The sequence below is a fragment of the Panicum virgatum genome, chromosome 2K, assembly GCF_016808335.1.
Source record: "Panicum virgatum strain AP13 chromosome 2K, P.virgatum_v5, whole genome shotgun sequence".
Lineage (NCBI taxonomy): Eukaryota > Viridiplantae > Streptophyta > Magnoliopsida > Poales > Poaceae > Panicum > Panicum virgatum.
Window position 1 is genome coordinate 260,951 of NC_053137.1, and position 19,064 is coordinate 280,014.

At 46.8% G+C, this 19,064-nt stretch overlaps 3 protein-coding genes across 3 annotated transcripts; all 3 read left to right on the forward strand.

The window, feature by feature from the left end:
• The first annotated feature begins 7,273 nt into the window (after positions 1 to 7,273).
• On the forward strand, positions 7,274 to 8,583 carry LOC120695816 (peroxidase 1-like). The gene has a single exon (XM_039979051.1). It carries the CDS (start codon positions 7,348 to 7,350, stop codon positions 8,407 to 8,409), a length of 1,062 nt encoding a protein of 353 aa, XP_039834985.1. The 5' UTR covers positions 7,274 to 7,347; the 3' UTR covers positions 8,410 to 8,583.
• A 2,141-nt stretch (positions 8,584 to 10,724) lies between these two features.
• LOC120659860 (peroxidase 1-like) lies at positions 10,725 to 13,310 on the forward strand. Its single transcript, XM_039938125.1, has 3 exons — positions 10,725 to 11,217; positions 11,318 to 11,486; positions 12,502 to 13,310. Exons 1-3 carry the CDS (start codon positions 10,804 to 10,806, stop codon positions 13,035 to 13,037), a joined length of 1,119 nt encoding a protein of 372 aa, XP_039794059.1. The 5' UTR covers positions 10,725 to 10,803; the 3' UTR covers positions 13,038 to 13,310.
• Positions 13,311 to 14,599: 1,289 nt separating this feature from the next.
• Positions 14,600 to 16,241, forward strand: LOC120695817 (peroxidase 1-like). Its single transcript, XM_039979052.1, has one exon. It carries the CDS (start codon positions 15,061 to 15,063, stop codon positions 16,045 to 16,047), a length of 987 nt encoding a protein of 328 aa, XP_039834986.1. The 5' UTR covers positions 14,600 to 15,060; the 3' UTR covers positions 16,048 to 16,241.
• The last annotated feature ends 2,823 nt before the right edge of the window (positions 16,242 to 19,064 follow it).

Below are 19,064 nucleotides of genomic sequence, written 5' to 3' on the forward strand. Positions count from 1 at the left end.
ACTTCTGTCTTACTACACATGCCGATCTGTGATGTCCTCATCTAGAATTTGTCTCATACTCTTATGGTGTCACTTGACAGTGTTACCTACTCTAGCACTTCGCCTGCTCTATCAATGTCGGCTGTATTTTGTTATAGGAGAAAGTCTCGGTAGATTTTGACCCTTAATTCATCATTATATATTCTTAGTTGCTAGTTACAGAATCTTCATCATTAAATTCCTTTGATTTGAGTATGAATATAGTGATGTAACTTTTGTGCACTAAATATATATGTATATAATTTGACTAATTATTGGTCAAAAAATTGGTAAAGTTTGGTAATCGAAATACGTCTTACAACCGAGCCCTAACCTTTAATTGATGATAATTTCCTTTTTGACAACAGATATTATAATTTCTACTCAACAAATGATTCAAATTAAAATTGAGAATCTTTTGGCTTGGACTTAACAAAAAAGTGATAAAAAACCACATGTCAATAAGAACATAAGACCCCGATGACTCTCTTGCGCTGCACATAGATTGAAAGATCTTAGAATTTTGTGGCAAACTAAATGGACCACCTAAAATATCATGTGGACAGGGCCAAACTTGATGGAAGCACCCCATCCATCACAATTACCTGCAGCCAAGTAGTCATTAGATAGTGACACTTATATCTAGATGTGATCTTCCAGAAAGAAAATCAAACAAAAAAATCATATAGGAAAAAAACTATACTTATTTTGACATGGAGAGAGTATAATTAGTATTGCTTTAATTAGATGAATCTCATTACAAGCTAAAACTACATTCTTTGTGGGACAAAATTTGGATGCAAAAAACTATACTTATTTTGACATGGAGAGAGTATCATATATGGACCCAATTCAATAAAGCCTAGCAAGGAAGCCCCCAATGCAAAAGAATCATTCTCTCCGTCTCTGCTCATAGCTCGCCCTGAGCCCACGTCCCCCCCGGCTCCGCGTTCGCCCCAGTGCGCCTCCGGCCCTCGGCTTTGAGCCCTTCGCCTTCGGCCCTCGGCCCTCCGCCTATCCCTAGCCGCAAATTTCTGGAGTGGATTATTTAGATAATTTTTAAGGGTTTTATTTGTATTCATATTTTAGTTACGATGGACCCGCGACACACAGACGCGGAAGACGAACAGTTCCTGTTGAATATGATTGGCGAAGGTCAAGGAGATGTCGCTGAACAAGCTGATGATGGCAGCAATACCGACATATATTTGAATATGTCCGGTGATGGAATTGAGGCACCATCTATTCAGGATGACGCTGCTGCTGAACAAAGTGCTAATGTACATATCAAAACTATACTTATTTGTAGTGACAATCATATTTTCATCTGAATCTATATGAATACTATGAATGTTTTTTTTATAGCCGTCTGGATCATCGTCGCAGCAGAAAAAGACGAAGCGAGGCCCAACAAAAAAACTGGAAGGGCGGTTCATTATAACGGAAGTTGGTCCAGATGGCGAACCGATCGCTCCAGAAGCTGCCGCCAAAAAATTCATAAGACAATCCGGATGTATTGTCAGGGACCACATCCCGATCAGCTTTAGGCTCTGGAAAGCTTCCAATCCAAGCGAGGAACGGGATGCGGTACCCGAAAGAGAAAAAGAATGGTGCTGGCGGGAGCTTAAGAAAAACTTCACGGTTCCAGCTGAATCCGAAGAGATATGCAAGCGCTGGACCCTGAGTAAGATGGCCGAACAACTGCGATCATTCAAGAAAATTTTGACGAAGAAATATATCAAGACCGGGACCACACCCGTATTTACCGGCGAGCTCGAAAAGCTCAGGGGTCACTGGGATGCATTTGTGGAATACAAGTCTTCAGAGCTTGGGCTTCAGAAGGTGCAGAAGGCCAAAGACAACGCCTCGAAGAAAGTGTACCATCACACTCTAGGCCAAGGAGGCTACAAGCTTGCAGTACCCAAATGGGAGAAGATGGAGCAGGATCTGCTTGACAGAGGCATCCGACCTGCGACCATGAACTGGCCTGAAAGGTCAAGGACCTGGTTTTATGGTCACGGGGGAAGCTTGGACCCATTGACTGGTGACTGCATCTATGGGCCAAACATCCAGCGAGCAGCCCAGAGACTACAGGAGGCCATACAAGCAGCGGCCGAGGGAACATTCCAGCCGGATAGAGAGAGGGACGAGCTGACTTACGCCCTTGGGAATCCAGAGCATCCGGGCCGCACAAGAGGCAAAGGCGTGGTTCCGTGGAAGTATGGGTTCAGGGAATACATTGATTCATATAGAAGCCGGCAAAGAAGAAAGAATGATGAGCGGGAGCACCTGCGAAGGCTAGAGGAACGGCTCATGTCACACGATCAAAGACTGGAGGAAGAGGTTCAACGCCAAGTGGCCGTAGCAATGAGCCAGCAACAGCAAGCGCAAACGTTGCCTCCAGAGCCTAGTGTCGCAGCCGATCACCTGTCTCAGCGGAAAAGCAGCTGCGCTTCCACAGACGTCGCCGCTGCCGAGCCCACGGGGATCCAGGCCGCAGTTGAAGCGTCGGCCCCGCAGCGATTTCCAGTGGATGAGATCACCCACCGGACACCTTGTGACCTGCAGACTGCCGTTAAGAACTTAATGTTCACTGTTGCGTACGGTACCGCCATGCCAACCGAACCAGGCGACGTGTACCACGGGCAGCAAATTCCGCCTAGATACACAAGAGTTGGCGTGGAGCAGGTGTGCCAGGGTTGGGAGACGCTCGAGCTTGATATTCCTGGAGGCGATGGGGAGAGGACACTAGCAGAAGCCATTCATGGCTACATCCTATGGGATAAGCGCTACATTGTCCTAAAGTCGGATGATCAAACACCAAGACCGGCATCTCAGCATGCCTCTCCAAGACCGGCATCTCCGCAAAACTCCCCAAGGGCAGCACTGTCTCGGCAAGGTTCACCGGCACATTCTCCATCACCATCATCTCATGCGCCGATGAACACTCAAGCGTCACCGTCGCCTCCATGGTCACCCCCTCCGCCGCCGGCAAAGAAGCAGAAACGGCCGCCGGCAAAGAAGGTAGCTGCACCGGCTAGGGAGCCTCCAAAGAAGAAGGAAAAGAAGAAGAAAACCAAGGAGGCTCCTATTAAACCCTGGGACATGAGCCTTGAAGAATGCGATCGGATAACTCAAGAAAGAGTTAAAGAGCACTTCAAGCCGAAGCCGAAGCCGGAGCCCGAGAAAGTGATAAATCCGATAGATTTGAAATTTTTTAAGGGAATGTGCGAAGCAAATAAGAGAAAATTCATTCCGAGAGACCCCCCTTCAGACTACGAACGCACAATTATCAAAACTACTGAGAAAAAGAAGAGACAATCAAAGTCGTCGTCGTCCGACGTTCCACAGCTCGGAGCCCAAAAGAAACAATCAATAGAGCCTCTCGTAGTGGGACAGACGACGCAAGAACAAGACTTTGTTACATTTCTGAAAGAATCAAACCTGACGGCCGCTCAGATTGCAGGGGGAGAAGATATTCCAAAGGCCGATGTGGTCGTCAAATGGACGTTTGAGATCGGCAAAACTCTTGTACCCCCCGAAGTAGTGTCTGTGCTTCCAACGCAAATGTATAAGCTGCACCAGCACTACATGCGTGCGATGGCCGATTGCATCTTCATGCAGGGCGCAAAGATTAAAGATGACGATTTCTTACGGGGGGAGGCCATTATATGGATAAACTGGGAAGAAATTTACCAACTATTCCATCAGGAGGCCCTCGACATCTCTATGGTCGGCTTGTGGGTTCTGTAAGTATTTTACTGTCCTTACGTATTGTTTTGCATGATCTCAACATACTGATCTCTTGATTTATTCGGTATCATGTAGAATGGAGATACATACTTGCAGAAGAAAGGGATACTCTCACCTCGGCTTCATCGACCCAATTACTTGTAATTGGAGGCTTCTACGGGACAATCCCGATGACATATTCCAAAACTTGTTCAAGTACATAAGCGTTCATCACAACAAGCAAATGATATTGTTTCCTTACAACTTTGCGTGAGTGATTCCTTCCGTCTAACTCTTTCTATTCTATAATCGAATTGTTTAAACCTTAACTACCAAGAACTGCCTCCGTATAATCTTGCAGTGAACACTTTGTCCTAATTGTCATAATTCCCGAGAAGAGCCTACTCGTGGTTATGGACTCATTGAGGAGACCTCCAGAACAATACGAAAATCTTCTTAACATGATGAAAAAGTAATTCTACCACTACTCCGTCCATGACCGATAATTTGAATCACTTTGTTACTTGACTATAATTGTTCTAATCATGCACAGGGTTTGGAAAGAATTCGCTAAAAATCATCCAGGCAAATTTGACAAGGAATTGAAGATCAAGACAGATTTTCCGGTACGCGCTTGGATGATTCGTTGCACGATTCATTAGTTTTATTATATATTCATGTAAATACCTGATAATTTCTTCTCTCTTAAAGTGTATGAGGCAGAAACCAGGCACTGTATTGTGCGCATACTATGTATGCGAGAACATCCATGGTCTGGTAGGTCCTCCAAAGGGCTGGACAGATTGGGAGGAGGAAGTAAGTAAAAAAACTTGTTAATATTTGAACTCGTATTTTAATTAGTCGAAATTAATTATCCCCTTTTTCCATAGGTCGGGGAGATGCGCGATAAACTCATACCGGAGGAAAAGGTTATGGCGATTCAAGAACAATTCTCCGGATTTATTGTTGAGCAAGTCCTCGATCCAAAAGGCGAATTCTACTATGATGGAATATCTAATATTGACAATCACAGTAAATATGACAATATACGCGTATATATGTAATTAAGAACGAATATAACTATGTAAATATATATGTGTGTCTATGTATTAAATTTCTATTTATGAGTATGTATGTATGTATTAAATTTCCAAAAGGCAAATTCTACTATGTAATTAAGAACGAATATACCTATGCAAATATGATGGAGTATGTATGTATTATATATATAAGCACTCCAATAATATATATGTGTATATATATATATTTATATAATATTGGTCCTAGACATTTTCATATGTAAAGGAATTCACATGTATAGATATGTGTATACATATATATATAAGTGAATTAATTTATATATGAAAACTATCTAGGACAAATATTATATAAGTAACTATATATATATGTATATATTAGTGGAGATCATACACACTGAATTCCAATACATAAGTTTAATTGAAATGCAAAAGTATAATTGAAATAGAAAAAGAATTGAGAAAAGAAAAACATGAAAAAAAAAGAGACCTTTTGTCCCGGTTGGTAACACCAACCGGGACAAAAGGGTGCGCCAGCCACGTGGGCGCTGGCTGCACCTTTTGTCCCGGTTGGTGTTACCAACCGGGACAAAAGGTCCTCTTTTGTCCCGGTTGCCACAACCGGGACAAAAGGGCACCCCCTTTTGTCCCGGACAGGCGTTCCCGGTTGGGAAACCGGGACAACAGCGGTTTCCCAACCGGGACAAATCAACGTTTTTGTAGTAGTGGACCATCCATCGCCACGACCGACTTGGATCTGGATGTATATGTACACCAATATAGATGTCCATGCAGCCCGAAGTCCGACGCCCGGTCCGAAAGCACTTTTTTTTTTGTCCCGGCTCACGCCCGGCACGACCCGGTGGCCTCCGTGCCCGTGCTGGCCCGGCCCGGTGGGGTATGCCGGGCCTGGGCCGCCACTCCCACCCGCTGGGAGGCACGACATGGCCTGGTAAAAAAACAGGCCCGTTAAGAGCCCACTCCCCCCTCAACTCCCGACCTCCTTGGAGTATAAAAGAATAAAAACCCTAGCCTCCAAAACAGATCCGTCTCCCTCAGACCACCGCCGCCTCACTCCGTCCGCGTCTTCCAACTCTTCTCCCGACATCCGGCGCTCCCCACCCCTCGCGGCCTCGCCACCGGCCGGCGCAGCGGCGCTCGCCCCGCCCCTTGCCGACGTTCGTCGGCTCCGGTGCCCCTTGCCGCTGGCCCCTGCTCGCCCCGCGTGCCCCCGACGCCATCGCTCGCCGGCTCGCCGTGCCCCTCGCCACCGGCTGCCACTTGGCCCACCCCTCCCCACCGGCCGCAGTTCGCGCGCCCCGTGCCGGCGGCCACGGCTCGTCTTGGCAGGCGCAGCTAGCGGGAGGCGCGGCGGACGGCGGCGGTGCACGCAGCAGGTGTTGCAGCGGGACTGCGGGAGGCGGCGGCACAGCACAACACAACCTGTGATATTTTGTTTTGCTAATGACTTGTGAAATTTGGAATTCAAAAAAAATTGTGAAATTTAGAGTTGTTTGAGGTGTGTTTTTTTTAAAATTTTTGGGCTTCGGGCGGCCTGGCCTGTGCCATAGTGCCGGGCAATGTCGGGCTGGCCCGGCACGAAATAAGCCCGTGGGCTAGCACGGAACGGCCCGCTGGGACATAGGGCCGGACTAGGCATGGCCCGATAAAGAACGGGCTAGGTCGGGCCCGTGCCTGGGCCGGGCTGGGCGGCCCGAATGGCCATCTATATACAAAGCAGAGGCAGCAGGCAAATCTACTACTGCGTGCCTGCCGTGAGGAGCAGCTATCTAGGTACCTAGGCTGCACATGACACTGTATGTGTTTCTTGATTGCCAGATGTTAATAATCTAAAAAAAAAGATGGAATCATTATCCTAGCCTGATGTGTGAGGGACAGTGTATTGCATTGCATTGTTAACCTGAATAATGAACGATGAGATGAGATGAGATGGCACCAGCTGAACTGAAACTGAACTATAACGCGGATGTGTAGGCTTGGATGGGAGAAGATATATAGTCAAAGTAATCCCGTACGTTATGCATCCCATCCAGAAACAGAATCACCACCGGCCACCCTGCATATATAACATTATATATACATATATATACTATGTATATACTACTTGAGTAGCTAGCGCTAGTTAATTTAAGGCCGACGACGGGTTGGGCGCGCGATGCGAAGATTCTCCAATCTTGATGCAAACTGCTAATAAGCTGCCAGCTAGCTAGCTGAGATCGTTTCAAATATAATCATCCAGCTAGCAGCAGAGATTAAAGTCAACCGTACCCACCGGCTGTGCGCGAGAATCGAAGCTGCACCGCATTACTGTACTTGCTTATTCAGAAGTAGCTTCTTCAGAGATTCAGATACTCCACCAGTGATGGACATGAGCTAGCTACACCCTGTGCAGCGCAGTCGCAGTGCTCCTACAAATATATATAGGAGGTGTGGTGTGGGCATCCACCTCGCTGCCCGTTGCAGCACATACAGTAGTAGTAGTACTAGTACACACCACCACTGCTCATTCAATTCAATTATCACTAGCAGCTAGATCAAGATGGCCGCGCCGCCGGCGACCACCTGCAGGAGGAGGAGGACGCCCCCGCTCGCCGCCCTTCCTCCTGCACCGGCGGCGGCACTGCTACGACTGGCGCTGCTAGCAGCTGCAGTCCTGTGCACTACCGGAGCATCTGCTGCTGCAGGAGCACAGCAGCTCGATGTGGGCTACTACAGCAAGGCGTGCCCCGCCGCCGAGGAGATTGTGCGCAACGAGACGGCGGCGGCACTCAGGGACTCGCCGGACCTCGCCGCAGCGCTCCTCAGGCTGCACTACCACGACTGCTTCGTGCAGGGCTGCGACGCGTCGGTGCTTCTGGACTCCACCCCCAACAACACGGCCGAGAAGGACGCCATGCCCAACGGCAGCCTCCGTGGGTTCGACCTCGTCGCCCGCGTCAAGGACCAGCTCGAGACGGCGTGCCCGGCCACCGTCTCCTGCGCCGACGTCCTCGCCCTCATGGCCCGCGACGCCGTCGCCCTCTCCAGGGGCCCCTCCTGGCCCGTCGCGCTCGGCCGCCGCGACGGCCGCACCTCCTCCGCCGCCAGCTGCGGGGAGCTGCCCCCGCTGCGCGGCGACGTCAACCTCCTCGTCCAGGCCTTCGCCGCCAAGGGCCTCGACGTCAAGGACCTCGTCGTGCTCTCCGGCGCCCACACGCTCGGCAAGGCGCACTGCGCCTCCTACGCCGACCGCCTCTACCCCTCCGCCGGCTGCAGCACCGCCGACCCCGCCCTCGACGCCCGCTACGCCGACAGGCTGCGGATGCGCTGCACCATGGCCGACGGCAGCAGCAACGGCACGTCGGAGCTCGACCCCGGCAGCTGCGTCACCTTCGACACCAGCTACTACCGCCACGTCGCGCGCCGCCGCGGCCTGCTCCGCTCCGACGCCTACCTCCTGGACCACCGCTTCACCAGGGCCTACGTGCTGCAGGCCGCCTCCGGCAGGTACGACGGCCACTTCTTCCACGACTTCGCCGTCTCCATGGACAAGATGGCCTCCATCGGCGTGCTCACCGGCGACCAGGGAGAGATCAGGACAAAATGCAACGTCGTCAACTGATGATCTGATTGATTATTACCATCATTGTCGTAGTTGTGCTGTGTTCATGCATTCGTAGTAGCTAGTAGTAGATGCATGGCTGCCATCTCGAATTGTATTGTCGATCCGCATTGTGGGTGTGATGGCCTACTACTTCTTGTACTAAAAAAAAATCTAGCTAGCTAGGATATATACATTTAATTTAATTTAATTCTTCCATGCTTGCATTGGATACTACTCTTGGTCTTGGGCGGGGCCTATATTAATGTACATCTATCACACATATTATTGCTCTTGTCATGCATGATGCATACTACTACGATCCAGCTCCTAGAATTTTTCCTTTATTTTCAGTTCTGTTTGATTGCATTTCAAGTTACTAGCTATATGAAATCGTGTATCGCACGTTCTCGGAATGAGGAGCTCCTCTCTTAACTTGGTTTTTATAAAACCTTTCTTCAAGGTTACACTTTGGCCCTTGCAAACCAAAACCTAGTGTAGTTGCACAAAGATCTAGTAGTGCGCGCGATGATGTTTACCATCAGTATTTTTCTTCTAACGGTGCTCGAGGCTGAAGTGTGCTGGAATAATAAGACATAGGTACACAATGCAGCCAGCCTTCTTTATTGCTATTGCCATGCATGATGCATACTATGATCCAGCTCCTAGAATTTTTTTCCCTTCTTTTTTTCAGTTCTGCTTGATTGCATTTCAAGTTACTATGCAACAGTACTAGCTATATGAAACCGTGTATCGCACGTTCTCGGAACGAGGAGCTCCTGCCTTAGCTTGGTTTTTATAAAACCTTTCTTCAAGGTTACACTTTGGCCCTTGCAAACTAAAACCTAGTGTAGTTGCATAAAGATCTAGTAGTGTGATGATGTTTACCATCAGTATTTTTCTTTGCTGTAAAAAGGGCCCAAATTAAATGAGGCAGCCTTGGGCTGCGATTTGAGCCCATCGTTGGCCCAATAGTGCAAACATCACCTTTTCTCTGATTCTTCCCACCCAAAGAGACTCCAAGTAGCATGAATTCCAGATAGAGAAAAAGATTGTTATTTGAAGTCTGCGTTTCCCTAAAAAAAAAATTGAAGTCTGCGTATGAAGTCAGATATATGACATATTTCGTTGTTTATTTTTTTTTGCGAGAGATATGACATATGAGACGTCCAGTAGACAAAGGAAAAGACACCAAACGTTACTTTCATCTTGGAATAAAATAGTAACTTAATTGGGTTGTTGGATCTATTATTGTGAGATTTTTTAATTTTTTTGTGGTGGTCAGCGGATGAAGTTGACTGGCATTCATATTACTGACATCAGAGAGCTATACACTCACATTGTTTAAAATACAAGGCTTAACTATTATTTCACTCATCAAGACAAGCCATTTAATCAACTGTTACTATATTTATTAATTTATATATAGTTTTTGTGACATAAACTTAGGGGCGGAGGGGGCCAATAAATCCCCATATGCTAGAGGTACTTGAGTGACATTTATGTCATTGGTTAACTGAGTGGGCATGATTTTATTGCATGAGCTGTGATCTAAGCTAGGTGTTTGATTGAGGGGTATATATATGTATATATGTGTGCGTGTGTGTCCTTTAATTTTCCTCTCTGCTTAAGTTGTGCTAAAATTCCACAAGTCCTTAAATCTGTGGATGAAAGGAGTACTTCATACATACATCACATAAACGGATACCAACAAATAGCATACTTGACCCCCGTAGAAAATCAAGAATACTACACGTCGACCCCGGTGCTGAAAATTTCTAGCTTCGCCCCTGGTCAACGCCTTGTGCAACGAAACGAGATTACGAGACACGTATATATGGCAAATAAAATAAAGAAAACAAAGGGAGTAGTATTTTGAACGGGAATGGTCTTTGGACACCCGCTGTCTGGCCTACTATAGCTAATAGCTAGTAGAATAATTGTTTAATAATGGGCTGTTGGTTGAGTTTAGTTTTATGCATGCAGAAAATGGTCGCTGTGATTATTACTCGGTGACATATGTATAATCACAGCGACACTTGGATTACACAACCTTATCTATATAGATATATATAATACTGTACTATTTTATAAGCAGTTGACGACGTTACGTTCTTGATCCTGCTGTGTGGATGGCCTGGTGAAGTACAGATGCAGCAGAAGCGCAAGTACCAGCAGTACCAAAACGCCTTGTCAACGCCTGATGGATCAGCTGATCGATATGATGGATTACAGTTACATCATGCATGTGTTGTACTTAGCTTGCAGCAGCAGTACACCTCTACCTCCGTGCGCCGCCGCAGGAACAAAATCAAATCATATATATAGCTGCATCCAATACAAATCAGTCGTCAATCAATCAGCAATCTCTTGCCCACTGCTAGCAAGCTCCAACAGGAAGAGATAGATATCATCATGGCCGCCGCCGCAAGAGCAGCGGCGCTCCTGCTGCTCCTGATGACAATAGCAACGACGATGATGCCGCCGCCGGCGGAGGCCCACCTGGAGATGGGCGCGTACAACAAGACTTGCCCGCAGGCGGAGGACATCGTGCTCAAGGAGATGACGGCCATCCTCGGCAAGTCGCCCGACCTCGCCGGCCCCGTGCTCCGCCTCTTCTCCGTGGACTGCTTGGTGGGCGGCTGCGAGGGCTCCATCCTGCTCGACTCCACGCCCGGCAACACCGCCGAGAAGGACTCGCCGCTGAACCAGGGCGTCGGAGGGTACCAGGTGGTCGACGCCGTCAAGGCCAAGCTCGAAGCCGCCTGCCCCGGCGTCGTCTCCTGCGCCGACACGCTCGCCCTCGCCGCGCGTGACTCCGTCAGGCTGGTACGCTGATGAGCATGACTCTGATCGATCCAAGAGATCCATGGAGATCGATCATACTGAATTTATTAATTTGTTGTTCTCGATATGATCGATGCCGCAGACGAAAGGGCCCTTCATCCCGCTCCCGACTGGCCGGAGGGACGGCAACAGGTCGGTGGCCGCCGACGTGGCACCCAACTCGCCGCCCCCAGGCGCTACCATCGCCGACATCATCGCCCTGTTTGCCACCAAGTTCAACCTCACCGCCAAGGACCTCGCCGTCCTCTCCGGTATGCTACCTACTATGCACGTTGCTTTTGAAGAAGCACAGTTCAGTCAATATAATAATTATATATGTACCTTTCCTCCCCGTACGAGCCATTACCTTCGTCCCAAAATATAACAACTTTTAAGCTTAATCAAAGTCAAACATTTTCATCTTTAACCAATAATACTTTCAAAAATTATTACTTTTAAATACAAAAATTACATGTTACAATAATTAGTTTCATTATGAGTCAACTCGTATTATTTGTACATCTCAAAGTCAATTTCGTTGCATATGAAGGGAAACAAAAGAAAATACTTTTTCTTCAAATCTAGTTACCTCTCAGATTTGTTAAATTATATTTCTCAAGTTTTCGCATCAAGTCAATTTCGTTGCATATGAAGGGAAACAAAAGAAAATACTTTTTCTTCAAATCTAGTTACCTCTCAGATTTGTTAAATTATATTTCTCAAGTTTTCGCATCAAGTCAATTTGCTCATAGAAAACATGATAAATGCAATAGTATATAGTAGAAGGGGGGGTTGTTAAATAAATACTAGGAGTCGCTCGGGCGACTGACGTCAAACCATCACACAAGGCTCAATAACTATTTTTTGTTTCGGAACAATTTATTTTTGTTCCTGAATAATTTTTTTGTATTGCTGGAATCATTAAAAAATTATTTCAAAACAAAAAAAATATTTTGAAACAAATTTGACTATACTATATATATAGGCTGATTTTTTGAGCTAATTTAAGCTCAAAAATATAAAATCTGAGGTGGACAAGGTGTGACGGGTTTGCTTTGCTGGGGGATCACATGGGTGACCCCCAGCAGCGCCTGGAATAAAGGGGGCTAAATAAACACGAAAGAAATAAAGGGCTGGCTGCTAGGTCTTGATGGGCCGTGCACTCACTATACAGAACAGAGTGTTATGGACCTTGAGCCGATTAGAGGCTGGATTCCATGAATGGGCTGAATATTTATTGGGCAGGCCCACTAATTAATATCCGTATTTGCAAATCTCTCTGCTCAGGCGCGCACACGATCGGGCGGGCTCGGTGCTCGACGGTGTCGCCGCGGCTGTACAACTTCGGCGGCCGGAGCGGCGCCTCCGACCCCACGCTTGACGCCAACTACACGGCCACCCTGCGCGGCCAGTGCAAACCCGGCGACAACGCCACCCTCGTCTACCTGGACCCTCCCTCGCCGGCCACCTTCGACGCCGACTACTACGCCCTCGTCGCCGGCAACAGGGGTCTCCTCTCCACCGACGCCGCGCTGCTCCTCCACCCCGCCACCAGCGCCTACGTCGCCGTCCAGGCCAACGCCACCTCCTCCGACCAGTTCTTCGCCGACTTCGCCGCCTCCTTCGTCGCCATGAGCAGGCTCGGCGTGGTCACGCACCACAAGGGCGAGATCAGGCAGGTCTGCTCCAAGGTCAACCCGCCGGCGGCACCGGCGACCACCAGCGCCAGCGCCGCCGCTGCCAGGGGCTACTACCAGCTGACCACAACCGCCGGGTTGGCTCTCATCACTACGCTGGCCGTGGCTCATCATCTGCTCATGTGATGATTATATGCCTACCGAGTATCTCTGACAGACAGTAGTACTCTGCCATGTAGCAGAGTGGTGATGCGTGTGTGAATCGAACTGCTGTCTGCTGTTCATATGATTTGTTGTCTCCACTTGGATTTGCATGATTTGACGTGTCGCTCGATCAGTTTCCATGATTTTGCATGGAATTTGCTTTGCAAGTTTTCTGATTGTGAATTTGGGCAAGTCCCATTGTAATGCGTGAATATAATAAATGATCCCCAGGGCCTGATTGTCTTGTCGTTACAAGTAAAGCATAGCCTGAATGTAGCGCTCTGTGTCACATAGCCTGAATGAAGCTTTTGCAGTGATACTTGGAGTGAGTCCAGCGCGTGGAACTTGTACTAAAGCAGGCAAACTGCAAAGATTGAAAGACGGAGTTGCAGCTTCAAATAAGTCTCAGCCTTTGAGTAAAGGCATGTGGTGGTATCCAAGGAAAGGACAATGCAGTACTAGACAGAATGAAAGAGGGGGGGCCCTTCAGAATAATTATTCAAAGATTATATCTACATGAGAAATGATGGTTGAAAAATTGGAGTAACGATGGATGTCTCCTCCCTTAAGAACTGAAACTATATGTGTCCCAGAATCTAGCTAGGTAACTGCATGCGCAACTCATCTAACTCCGGGTAATAATAGGCTATGCTTGTAATCTAACGAGGTTGGGATATTCATGTTTCTTTATCTAAAAAAAAATCTAACTCCGCGTAATCCAGCAGCACACCTAGCTGTGTGACAACTAGCGCGCGCAAGATATAAAAATTCTTGTGCCAGGGGGGCGCTGAAGAGTCATGTACTAGACTAGTAGCTAGATATGATGCCTGTGCCTCAAGGTCAAGGCCCTCAGCTCACGGTGCAAGTACTTAGTGTTTGATGAATGTTTGAAGGGCACACAAGCAAATAAAACAAGCAATAAAATGTGCTGACCTCTTTGTTTTCACAGGCGGCAGCGGCGGCAGCAGCAGCATATACAGCTAGATTAACTGAAGAACACCTTGGCAATGGAAAATTCAGGTTTTCTTTTTATTTTTTTTATTACACGGTATAACTCAGACACTCACAACGTATGCACACTCACACCCTTATGAATACACGTGTGCAAATCTTACCCTATGAGCATCTTCGAAGACCGAGCCGGCAAATTTTCGAGATTGACAAAGTTATCACAGGTGCCTCGCTGCGCTCCCATGGGGAGTTAAACCCAGAACTTCAAGTGCTACCGAGACTCTTATAACCACTAGGCTATACCATCAACCGTGCAAGGAATGGAACACACAATTCAAACCGTTGTTAATTGTCTGGTGGGAAAGAATAGAACATGGACACCAATTATCCCGTGTGTGTGTGTGTGTGTGTGTGTGTGTGTATATATATATATATATATATATATATATATATGACTTTGTTCGCTGTGCTGTGTCTGCTGGCTGGTGCTGATCTGTTATGAGAGAAAATTACTACTGGCTGGTGCTGGTTTGGTGTGAGAGAAAAACACTGTTGGCTGGATGTAGCGAACAGAGTGTAAATCTTGTTGTGCATACTAATAATGTCAACTAACTACTCGCTCGTTTGGTTGAATTCATCCCCCTCGATCACCTCCAGCTCTCTGCCGTCGCCGTTTGTTGGGCACGCACGCACATGGTCCCAAGGAGTGATGGGATGCGTGTCGTCCATGGTGGCGGCCGGTCGTGCCGGCCATGAACTGCAGCATATGCATATCCAATCCAGCAAGATCGATCGAGCAAGGTCAACGGCTGCTGCATCCGGCCACCGGCTGCCGCAGAGACGACGAACATTCTTCTTCCCCGGCCGGTTCGATGGTGTGCGTATCTCGATCGCACGTCCCGGCCCCAATTAAACAAAGTCAGGCAGGCAAAAGCCTATAAGTACGCGTTGCAGCTCGCCGTTGTCGTCATCGTCAATTTATCATCATCCAAAAGAAAAGCGATCCATCAATAATCTGTACCTAGCTAGCTATAGCTTGCCACGACCGGCGACCATGGCGGCCTCCCTATCCTTGTTGGTGCTCGTGGTGTCGGCATCGGCGAGCCTGATGCTGAGCACGACTGCGCATGCGCAGCTGCAGTACGGGTACTACAACACGAGCTGCCCGGGCGTTGAGGACCTGGTGCGCGAGGAGCTGCTGGCCCTGTTCGCCGCCGACATGACGCTCCCGGCGGGGCTCCTCCGGCTGCACTTCCACGACTGCTTCGGCGCCGGGTGCGACGCCACCCTGCTGCTCAAGTCGCACAACGGCACCGCCCAGCGCGACGCCGACCCCAACTCGACGGTGCGCGGCTACGAGGCCATTGAGGCCGTCAAGGCCAAGGTGGAGGCCGCCTGCCCGCTCGTCGTCTCCTGCGCCGACATCCTGGCCATGGCGGCGCGCGACGCCGTCAACTTCACCCAGGGCCCCGCGTACCAGGTCGAGACCGGCCGCCGCGACGGCAACGTCTCCCGCAGGGAGGACGCCGAGCGCCTCCTGCCGCCTGCCGACGGCAACGTCACCGTGCTCACCCAGTACTTCGCCGCCCAGAACCTCACCGTCAAGGACATGATCGTCCTCTCGGCGGCGCACACCATCGGGGTCGCGCACTGCCCCTCCTTCTCCAAGCGGCTCTACAACAACACCGGCGCCGGCGACCAGGACCCGGCCATGGACCCGGCGTACGCCAAGAACCTGACGGCGGCGTGCCCGGCGGGGAACGTGGCGAGCGTGCAGCCGCTGGACCCGGTGTCGCCCAACAGGTTCGACGTGGGCTACTACAAGTCGGTGTACAACCGCACGGCGCTGCTGGGCTCCGACGCGGCGCTGCTGGACGACAGCCTCTCCTTCGCCTACGTGCAGCTCATGAGCAGCAACGACTCGTACCTCGACACCTTCTTCGCCGACTTCGCCGTCTCCATGATCAACATGGGCAGGATCGGCGTGCGCACCGGCGCAGATGGAGAGATCAGGGACACATGCGCAGTCTACGTCGACTGATCGTCCGGCTGCAGGTTGCTGCATGCTGAGATTTTCTCTTCATTTCATTCGATTCGATCTTCTTCTTCTTCTCCTCCTCCTCCTCCATCACTTTAATTTTGTTCCTCATTGCGTTCAGTTGTTCATTCATGTACGTCGTCCTTAATTAATCGGCATTGTATTTTGAAGCAAACATTTGATGGATCGATGGTTAATTCATTCATTGTTTTGTTGGGCCGAAAAGATCGAAAACAATAGATTTCGTCATGACGAATCTTTTTTGGGCTGCGAGTGAGTGTGTGTGGGACATGTCGGGCAGCCTGTTGGGCTTGCAAACTGGTCCAATAGATTCGGCCCAAAAAAACCCGATAGTTCCATCATCACATGTCGGCCTAAATACATTTCCTAAGATTGGGCTGGGCTGAGCTGGATTCGCCTCGCCTCACCGTCGTTCAAGGTGCATCTGTTGAGTTGAGAATGACTCTGAATTTTATCCCTTGCCTCTAGAAACGAAAACAATCTGAATGATGATTGGATAATGGAATGAGTTTCATGCCAGAAAGGAGAAGGTGCAGGGATAACATCTTAAACCATGGGGATGAGCCGATCCTGTCCATGATTTGTATTAAGAAAATTCATGCTATCGTGTTTAATTTATCAAGTGCAAGTTAACTTGGTCCTCAACCCTATGCTCTGGCCCTCTCACCGCTCCAGAGAGGGCTGCCGAAGGGCTGTGTTCATGATCCATTTTACTACATCATCCCTGCAGGCTGAATGAATTGCGAAATTACGAGGTGTTTTAGTTTTGGAAACCATTTCATCCTCCGTGAAATGGACCGAATTTTAGTGGGATGAACCTGCTTCTCATTATTAAGCTAATCATGTACTTATTACGATGGACAAAGTGATGATAGATCAGATTATTTATTGAAAAAAAGAGAGAGCAGGAGCACTACTCATAAATATAAAAAGGAGAATAATGGAATTAATGTTTACAGTTTCTAGTGTTACTATTTAAAGATAGATCATAGATCAAATTATTACATTACTAGCCTATCAACCGTGCTCCCGCATGGAATAATTAGAATTAACATAAAAATAATACTTATAGCTAATAATTGTAATTATTTATACCATGCTCTTTTTCATCTATTAAATATTCTAACATACAATACCCCAAAGATACATACTCATCATTATCTAGTTGTAATATATTTAGTTAGTAACAATATTTTTCATTTTGTAACACCCCTCCATATGTATTTGATATGTATTTAATTGAACCATCTGTTTAAGCTATGTGAACAATATAGAAATTGATATTCTTATATCTTTAATACCCCAAAGATACATACTCATTATTATCTAGTTGTAATATATTTAGTTAGTAACAATATTTTTCATTTTGTATCACACCTCCATATGTATTTGATATGTATTTAATTGAACCATCTCTTTAAGCTATGTGAACAATATAGAAATTGATATTCTTATATCTTCAATACCCCAAAGATACATACTCATCATTATCTAGTTGCAATATATTTAGTTAGTAATAATATTTTTCATTTTGTATCACACCTCCATATGTATTTGATATGTATTTAATTGAACCATCTGTTTAAGCTATGTGAACAATATAGAAATTGATATTCTTATATCTTCAATACCCTAAAGATACATACTCATCATTATCTAGTTGTAATATATTTAGTTAGTAACAATATTTTTTTATTTTGTATCACACCTCCATATGTATTTGATATGTATTTAATTGAACCATCTGTTTAAGCTATGTGAACAATATAGAAATTGATATTCTTATATCTTCCCTCATACATAAAACACACTATGGATAGTATTTTTATATAAGCAATAATATAAATAAATATTAATAATGATAGATATAGTAATTTGAAATTTTATATTGGTGCACTTTAAAATTTTGTTATAATTATATAACTTAGATTCAGATTTAGAAGTTACTTTAACTTTTAATAATGATATAATTAGATAGTTTATATACAAACTTAGGGGTTATATGACATATTTTTATAATGACATATATGAGTAATTTGCATGAAAATTAGGGGTTTACTTTAGATTTTTTTTATAATTGCAGTGATGGGTAATCCAGATACATCCTCAGGGGTTGCTTTAGATTATTTTTATATAATAACAATAGTTTTTAGATAAAATAACAAATCTAATTGTTGTTATAATTAAAGTTGTCGTATGGATTGCCAGATGTTTTTGACTTTTTTGAAAAATTTTAGAATTTCTTTATTTTTTAGGTGTTCACCTAGAATTATAGGTGGCTTCAAAAAAAACTTTCAATTAGTAATGATAAGATTTGACTTTTAGAAAAAATAACAAATCGAATTGTCGAACTGTGAAGATTCACCCGACAAAATCCGGAAGTCAGCTCGATCTCGGTGCTTGCTCTGGAACACGACCTTGACGAACTCATGCAGGTTGAGCATCACGACGACGGGGCGCGGCGTCAGGCCCGGGCGGGACGCTGCCGTCCCAGTCGATGACGTTAGTTTGCGAGTGTCCGGCACGACGAACCAGTCGCCGCCGTTCCCGGCGCACCGCCTCCGGCCGGCGATCGACACGGGCGCTGAGCTCGCTGCTAGCACCAGCGTCCACTCCTCGACGTCAGGTAGGAATAGACGTGTACAACCTATTCAATAGGTGTGTCAGTTCAGTGGGACAAAAATGGATTGACGTGTGCATCTGTTTTTGTCGCCTCTCCTCCGTCAATCTCCCATGGTCAGTCAATCTAGTTTGGAGAATTTTAAGAACGGATATTCTAGAACCACCACGGGAGACTTGGAGTTTGTCGAGTGCTGAACCTTTGACTGTGCATTGTTTCGGGCACTCGATAAATAAGATCTTTGTTCAGTGTCACACAAAAAACACTCTTACACTCGGCAAATATTTTTGGCACTCAACAAAGATAAGTGTTTGCCGAGTGTTTTTTTACACTCGGCAAAAATTTGTTTGCCGAGTGTATTATTTTTTGCACTCGGCAA